The sequence below is a fragment of the Chinchilla lanigera genome, unplaced genomic scaffold, assembly GCF_000276665.1.
Source record: "Chinchilla lanigera isolate Chin_1 unplaced genomic scaffold, ChiLan1.0 scaffold00082, whole genome shotgun sequence".
NCBI classification, from domain to species: domain Eukaryota; kingdom Metazoa; phylum Chordata; class Mammalia; order Rodentia; family Chinchillidae; genus Chinchilla; species Chinchilla lanigera.
The window spans coordinates 96,594-105,614 of record NW_004955483.1 but is presented as its reverse complement, the minus strand read 5'-3'; the positions used below and the strand labels follow the sequence as shown (position 1 = coordinate 105,614).

General features: G+C 34.6%; 1 protein-coding gene across 2 annotated transcripts in view; it reads right to left on the bottom strand.

Annotated features, from left to right (window-relative positions):
• Window positions 1-4,179: 4,179 nt before the first annotated feature.
• Window positions 4,180-9,021, bottom strand: part of LOC102009182 (zinc finger protein 709-like) — a 41,284-nt gene continuing 36,442 nt past the window's right edge. For both annotated transcript variants that reach the window (XM_013503758.1, XM_005403269.2), the window contains 2 exons: window positions 8,808-8,868; window positions 4,180-7,100 (listed from right to left, as the gene is read on the bottom strand). In XM_013503758.1, the coding sequence (XP_013359212.1) occupies window positions 5,042-7,100; window positions 8,808-8,868 (2,120 nt within the window). In that variant the 3' untranslated portion in view covers window positions 4,180-5,041. The remainder of the gene's footprint in view (window positions 7,101-8,807; window positions 8,869-9,021) is intronic.

The window sequence follows — 9,021 nt, the reverse complement described above, 5'->3', positions numbered from 1 at the left end:
ATTTTCTGGGTAGAGCATTTTACATAATGATCTCCATGTTAATACACATTGTTATTTATGTCAGGATGTCCTTTTTTGACTAAATAATATTCTATTCTATAATGAACCATGCTGTTCTTCTGCATTCAAACATTTATAGAATACAAGATATACTAAATGCTATGTTATTTGCCACATAGGTTTGTTGCAAGGTGATTGGTAGTTTTGAGGTTAATAGTAACATGTAAAGTGAGACCACTTCAGAAGATTAATTTATTGATGTTTTGCGGGAAGAATGTTACTGGGATTATGCTTTAGAATGATACATTCCATTCCTGTATACGTCTTTGTGCTTCTCTGAAAGGGCTTTTTCAGAGGTGACTGAATCTAGAATGTGTGATTGATTCATGGTGCAATGTTAAGATTAAGGGTGCTAGGATTAAGTGTGGGTGATTACTAAATCAGTCTACTGACTGGTTTGGAACTACCCTAATCCTTATAGCCTGGATACAATATAAGGGACAAAAAGAGGCTTGTCTTGTCCCTCACTTGTTTGCTTTGCTACCTTCTGTCCACTATAAACTGTTGCTCCTCTGTGATGCTTGTCTACCATGCCACCCTATCTTGAAGGCAGCTAATTATGGACTGAAACCTCTGCAAACTGTGAGTTAAATAAATCTTTCTCCCTTAACTTGTGGATGTTGGATATTTTGTCTCAGCCATGAGAAAAGTAATTCAGACAAAAACCATAATAGTTTTCATATTACCCATCAATTTTATTCCCATATATAAACAAGATATACAAATCTATGTTCACAAAAGCTTTATACATAAATGTTTGAAGCTTAGTATTTAATCAAAGCTAAAAGACAGGAAAAATCCACATATCTACCAATTAATAATCAAAAATGTATACCACTGAAGAAAAAATCATCCCTAAAAGTATGAGTTTTTCATAAATTCTCCAATATGGATTAATCTTGAAAATGTCACGCTAAAAAGAAAGACCAATGTTATACTACCCACTTAAACAAAATGGCCATAATATGAAAATGTATAAAGTGGAGAGTACATATGCAACTCCTAGAGGTTGGGTAAAGTGCAGAAATAAGAAAAGGAAGCAGAGTTTCTCAAGGAACTAAAGAAAATATTATAAAGGGACTTAAGTGGTGATTATGTATATTTTTAAATGAATGAATCAAATGGTAAGTACTTTATAGTTTAATAAAGTTGGCAAAAAGACAATACCTACTTGATAATAAATGCTCAAAGAATTTGAAGAGGTATTCACAGCACAATTAATATTAATCACGCCTGCCTGGCAAGTGCAAGGTCATGAGTTTGGTTCCCGGTACTGGAGAAAAACAAAAAAAACAAAACAAAACAAACAAAAAATATATATATATATATATATTAATCAACAAAAGGAAAAAAGCAGGGAAGGGAGAAATTGGGGAGAGGGAAATGAAAGAACAAGGGATAGAAGAGCAAGAAATAGAAGCAAGGAAGAATAAAAAAGGGGAAATGTAGCAAAAAAGGAAGGAAGGAAAAAGAAAAGGAAACAAGCAAGAAAAAAGGATAAGATGGTAGAGAATCAAAAGAGGAAGGAGAGTGGACAAAGGGATAGGAAGAAAGTAAGGAACATAGACACCAATAACTCTTCATTGCACCCAAAGCCACAAAACAGCTAGGTGAGAGTTTGATATGGGTGGCCTTCATCTTGTTCTTCTGATCCTTAGATTGTTGATCTTGTATAGAAGACATTTCAAAAAGTCTCCTTCCAGATTTTTCTGAATTTGTATTGGAAGCAAATGACAATGGAAGTCTGAGAATCTTGAATCTACCCCCATGAAGTAGACTGAACACGTGGCAAAGGCAATCTGCTGTTGCTCAGCTAAGGGAATCTTGAGATGGGAACCACAGTAAATACATGAGAGAGGACAATATGCATTAAACAGCTAATGAGACCACCCTTGTGGTGAGGAGGATTTCAAAATCTGCACAGGCCCACTTCATAAGAAGAAAGATGGCAGAGAAAATTCTCAAGTATAGTAGATTCACACAAGGCAATGAAGAAAACTACTAGTGTCACTAAAATTTACATACTTGAACACATCACAGAACAAATCCACAAGATAGGCACAGTCACAGGGTTTAATCAGCATATTTTAACAGAGGTGGGGAAATAAGGCAGTGTGCATAGCCTATAAACTTGAGAATAGCAAAAAGTGAAGAAAATGAACATCTCGTAAGCCCCAGCCAATTGGTCATATGCAATTTGCAACACACAAGAAAAGCCTATTCAGTACAATAAGAAGACAGCATGAAAAGGTCAGGAGCAAAGTACTCAGGCTAGGTTTGGTTAACATCCTGGCAGATGAAAGGAAAAATTTGAAACAGGATGAATTGCAACAGTAAAAACTATGGTGGAAAATAAATGTGCTGAGGACAAATCATCTTTTAATTGCAATATTGCATATGTGGCTAGAATAGCAGCATGCAACTGATTTGAAGACAACAATATGCAATATTACAACCACCGGTGAATTCCTACCATCTTGTTTAGTGAAACTCGGTATCGTCTCTAATGGTTTTTAATTATTTTTTATTCTCTTTAATGGTTTGATCAATCTTGCATTCTTGCATCAGGTAATCTGAGCAACTTTGCTGAAGATAACAATATGTAATATAACAACCACTGTTAATTCCTATCATTTTGTTTTGAGATCCTGTATCATTTTTAGTGTTCTCGCTTTGTTTTGTTTTTGTCTGTGATGTGGGTATTTTGCTATTGTTCTTTTTATTTTTTTACTATTCTCTTTAAAATAAAAATGATTAAATAAAGCAACATGCACTGTGCACATTTCTTTTTTTTTTGGTTTTTCTCCGTACCCATCTTGCAGTTGGGAGACAATCACCCACAACCCCTCAGCAAGTGAGAAAAGATCCCTTGGTTCATGTGAGAGCAGGTGTCATTTGGCTTTAGGTACTATTCATATTGCAAGGCTTCCCTTGTTTATAAAGTTAAAATTTATTAGAAATGATTGCCTTGCACAATACTCACACTGTAATGCTTTTACTTCAATCCGTAATCATGTTGGGTTTTATATATATATATATTATATATATTTTATTTGACTTACTTATATAGTTGACATTTTATTTGACTTACTTATATAGTTTTCACTATGTGAGAAATTTTCAGAAGGTTTTTATATATATATATCTTGTCAGAATACAGAAAACACAAAATTGCCTAGTCTGCAAGTTGTTTAAATCAGTTAAACTCTATGTAAACATGCACGCAGAATTTTCTTCAAATATGCTTTATAACTGTATAAAATACAGTTAAAAACTCTTGGTACAACAATGGAAAAATTGACAATCCACAGCAAACTTTTAAATGGAAACTAACATTGGGCATGGTGGCACATGGCTGTAATCCCAGCACTCAGAGGCTGAGGCAGGAGGATCGCTGCAATTTCGAGGCCAGCCTGGGCTACAAAGTGAGCTCAAGGCCAGCCTGAACTGCATAGTGAGAGTCTGTCTCAAAAAGACCAAAAAAAAAAAAAAAAAAGCTCACTAAATAGAAACTAATGGGAAGATGACAAGTAACAAAGACTTGCATTTAGGATCATATTACACCAAAGTATTCAAAACAAAACAAAACAAAGGTAACAAAAAATAATATACACTAGGAATATAGCTCAGTGGCACAAGCGTCTATCTGGCAAGCTCAAGGTCCTGAGTTTGATTCCTGGTACCAAAAAATAATCTACAAAAATATTGAGCCTACTGAAAAAAAAAGAAACACAATTAAATTCTCCTGTGGGTCTAACCTGTTGCAAAATAAATAACTTATCAAATAATTTGATTAAAAGACAGTATTAAACTTCCATATGATTGCTAACAAGAACATGAAGAATTATGTGAGCACAACATTCCTCCTTAGATGTAAACTTACATATATTTAATCCAAGGATCTAATTTAAGAGTGTACTATTTATATTTAAGATAGTTCACCTAGTTGTGTGTTTTCTGGAGAAATAATTGACATTTTATTTGACTTACTTATATAATTTTCACTATGTGAGAAATTTTCAGAAGGTTTTTAAAACCAACAGCGATAACTGACAATATATATTCATGGGGATTTAATCAATATGCATTGTTACATGAAGGACAACTCAAGACTTGTGTACAACTTTTATTCATTCTTTTCTGACAATACTGTTTATTTATGAGTAACATCAAAGTGGTTACAGAGGTTCCCACAAAATATACATTGACACAAGATTCTCCACTATGCAAGGCCACCTTTCCATGCAAAAAGATTTCTCAGTCTATAATGTGTCCTAATCCTGAGTTTCTGTATGTGTTGAGGTGATATGAATCACAAATTTCTCACCGTAACTATGTATTTCAAGGCAAATAAAAGAATTGAGCTCCCACATTTGATTACTTACATATGGCTTTGCTCTCATGTGAATTCTAGAATGCACCGAGATAAATAAGACATTTCTGGAGCTGGGAATTTAGCTCAGCCACAGAGCTCCTGCCTGGCAAGCGCAAGGTCATAAGTTCGATTCCCCGTACTGGGAAAAAACAAAAAACAAACAAACAAAAAAAACAAAAAAAGACATTTCCCTCATTGCTCACATATGTTCAGATTCTGGTTCACTATGAATTCTTTCATGTATGTAATTATACAAGTATATATTGAATTTTTTTTTTTTTACATTCCTTACAGAAAAAGGTCTTCCTTCTATAGGTGCTTTCATGTTAATGCAGGGCATTTTATATATTCACCACTAATGTCCTTTCTTACTTTTTAAATGTCTATGATGCTTACTGGAATAACTGAAGTTTTCTACACATTGCTTAGTGTAACGTGATTGCTACACATTGTTCAGTGTAATTGTTTTATGTAATTGATGACATCACTGTGTAAAGAATGAAATCCAACAATGCTTATGTAAATAGAATTTCTCATCAGTGTAAGTTGTCACATATTTCACAATTACTATGTGTTGAAACTTTTCCCATATCACTTGCACACATACTATTTCTCAGCAATATGAGTTCTTCCATGATTTTGACAATCATTCTGGATGGGGAAAGTTGTATCACATAAGCTGCCTACATAGGGTTTCTCTACCTTGTGAGTCTTTTCATGTCTTTGACAATTACCTTTTCTGATGAATGCTTTCCCACAATGCTTACACACGTAGGGTTTCTCTCCAGTGTGAACTCTTACATGTATTTGCAAATGACAATGTCTGTAGAAAGCTTTCCCACACTGATCACATACATAGTGTTTTTCCCCTGTGTGAATTCGTTCATGAGTTTGACAATTACTTTGTGCACTGAAAGCTCTCCCACAATGCTTACACATGTAGGGTTTCTCCCCAGTGTGAATTCTTTCATGTATTTTACAATGACTGTATGCACTAAATGCTTTCCCACATTGCTTACATACATAGGGTTTTTCCCCAGTATGAGTCCTTCCATGTGTTTTGCATTGACTGTATGTGCCAAACGTTTTCCCACATTGTGTACATACATATGGCTTCTCCCCAGTGTGCGTTCTTTCATGTCTTTTGCAGTGACTGTGTGTGCCAAAAGCTTTCCCACATTGTGTACATACATATGGCTTCTCCCCAGTGTGAATTCTTTCATGTATTTGACAATTACCACGTGTGGTAAATCCTTTCCCACATTGCTTACACACATGAGGTTTTTCTCCAGTGTGAATTCTTTCATGTATTTGACAAGATCTTTCTATACTAAATGACTTCCCACATTGCTTACATACATAGGGTTTCTCCCCAGTGTGAATTCTTTCATGATTTTGACAACTACATCGTGTGCCAAAAGCTTTCCCACAGTGTTTACACATATAGCATTTCTCCATAGTGTGAATTCTTTCATGACTTTGACAATTAAAGTGTGTGCTGAAAGCTTTCCCACAATGCTTACACACATAGGGTTTTTCCCCAGTGTGAATTCTTTCATGACTCTGACAATTAAATTTTGCGCTAAAGGCTTTTCCACAGTGCTTACATACATAGTGTTTCTCTGCAGTATGAGTGCTTTCATGTCTTTTACAACTACTTTTTCTGGTGAATGCTTTCTCACATTGCTTGCATACATAGGGCTTCTCCCCAGTGTGAGTTTTTATGTGTACTTGAAGATGATTGTGTCTGCTGAAACTCTTCCCACATTGATCACATGCATAGGGTTTCTCCCCAGTGTGAGTTTTCTCATGATTTTCACAATTAAATTGTGTGACAAAACCTTTCCCACACTGTGTACATACATAGGGTTTCTCCCCAGTGTGAGTTTTCTCATGATTTTGACAACTAAATTGTGTGCGAAAAGCTTTCCCACACTGCTTACATACATAGGGTTTCACTCCAGAGTGAGTCCTTTCATGTCTTCTACAATTACTCTGTTTGCTGAAAGCTTTCCCACATTGCTTGCATAGATAGGGCTTCTCCTCAGTTTCTCCTCTTTCAAGTTTATAAAATGAAGAGTTATTAGTTAAGGATTTTTCACTGCACATATATACATATTGTTCTTCTCCAGTGTGAGCTCTTTCATGTATCTGAATATCATGGTGAGAATTAAAACCTATTCCACTTTGTATACATCCATGTATAACCACTCCGCTGTGATGGCCTTCTCGGACTTGAACACAGTTTACTGTACTAAAGGCTTTCATATCCTGCTTATATTCAAAGGACATCCCTTCTGTGTTAGTTCCTTCAGTGCAATCAGAGTAGAATTTTCCACACTGCTTATATTCATAGGCTTTCCCTCCAGAAGTTGTTTCACCATGCTTCTGAAAGGACTGGAATTCAGTACAGGCCTCCCCACGTTTGCTACAATTAGACAGCCTTTCCTGAAATTCCTGAGATTCACATTCTTTGAGTTCAGTGTTAGCTATTATGGACACATTTGCTGATGAGTGACCAAGCAGTGGCTTTCTACAGGCAAGGACTTCACCTGAGTTTGTACTGACTGCCTCCATGTACACATTATCATCTGAGGACAAAGAAACTATTTCTTCATACTGATACTGTAATTCATATTGATGCCATTTTTCTACCTCTTCACTTCTGCAAAAGAAACAAATAGGACAACTATCAATCACATTTGAAAGTGTCTTTATATTAATGATTAACCAGGTGATCTGGTGTGCTGCCCCCTAAGAATATGGAATCATGAGTTTACTGTACACTTTGGATGATGCTTTGGAAACTGCTTTTATCAAAACAGTAGTATTCATTCAAATATTTATACTTAACATGTTTGCAATATATAACACTTTTATTTTGAGGAATTAATATATATACCAATATTACATATAATTAAGACATTATATGTAATTTTTATATTATATTTACATAATATATAATTTATTATGTATTTCCTCTTTGATTCTACACCCTCCCTCCATTGAAAACCTTCACCTACTTCCTGTTGTCTTTCTTCCTAATGCCTCTCTCTTCTCTGCTATTTCTCCATTTTACTCTTTAATTATATTTTGGGTTTTTCATGCAAAATATAACATGTGATGCTGAAATTTCTGTGCTTACTCATTTAAATTAATATTATATTATTAATTTTAATAATATCCATTTAGGGCCGGGGATATAGCTCAGTGGCACAAGTGATTGCCTGGCAAGCGCAAGGTCCTAAATTCAATTCCCAGTACCTACCCCCTAAAAAATTCATCTATTCTTTTGGCAAATGTCATCATTTTATTCTTCTTTATGTGCAAATACTATTCCATTTCATACACATACCACATTGTTTTCAGTGCTAGAGAATGAATCCAGAGAATTAGCACTGAGATACACCCCCAGATTATATAATTTCATTTTGAGAGAATCTCAACAATCATTTAGCTGCCTGGGCTGAGCATGAATGAATGAATCTTACTGTCTCAGTTTCCCAGAGTGCTATGACTGCAAGCATGCATCATCATACCCAGACTATTCAATATTTCCTTAATGTACACATTTGTGAATTGACTTCTAGACTTTTTCCAGATCATTACTGCTACAAACACGGGTATATATGTATCACTGTAAATGACTACTTAATTTTGTGGAGAATGTACCCGGGAGAAATATACATGCTAGAATGAAATTTGTATTTTTACATTTTTAAGGATACTCTACATGCATTTCCATAGCTGTTATACTAAAATGCCATTAACATCAACAATATAGGAAGGGGGATTCTAATATTTTGAAACTTGAATTGACTAAATACTTGTAGGACTGTTTAAAAGCAGCTACTACCATAACAGGGCATTCATTTGGATTTTGAATATTTCCACAGGGTTAGCAATTTGCAAACACTGAAAGTGTGTGTATAGCATATTTTAAAACATATAGCATTCCTTACATAATTTGTTTCATATGAAAGTGATCTTTAAAACATACATGTATATATAATTAGATATTCTGAATGTAACTTCCAGTCTAAACACAAAATGTTTCATACACACCCTTAATCTATGCTAAACACAATTTTATACACATTTTCATCTTGAACACAGAAAATCATTTGCTTATTCTGATACAGTACATAATGTCACTTGTGGTATAATGCCAATACTTCCTAACTTTCAGACACTGGAATATTTTGAATGTTCAATTGTTGGGTTACAGATACCCACCACGTATCTGTCTTTGGAGTAACTTTGTGAGATTCCAGAAACATGAACATAGCCACACTTGTCCTATATGCTTACTTTTAATAATTCTGCTCACACCTTGACATGTGAGGAACAATTTTATGGGAGTGTAAATTACCTTAGATTAATGCTGCAACTTTTGTACTCATCCTCAATTTTCTGGTTATCCCAATTTCTTTCTAAAGTATAGAAACAGAAATGTAATGATGAGTTACTAGGTTACATAAAAATTAATAGATTACAGTAAAATTCCTTGGTACAATGTGTCCATGCCTGAAAGATTCTTAAAATGTTTCCATTTTTCTTTTTTTTTTTTTTTTTTTTTTTTTTTT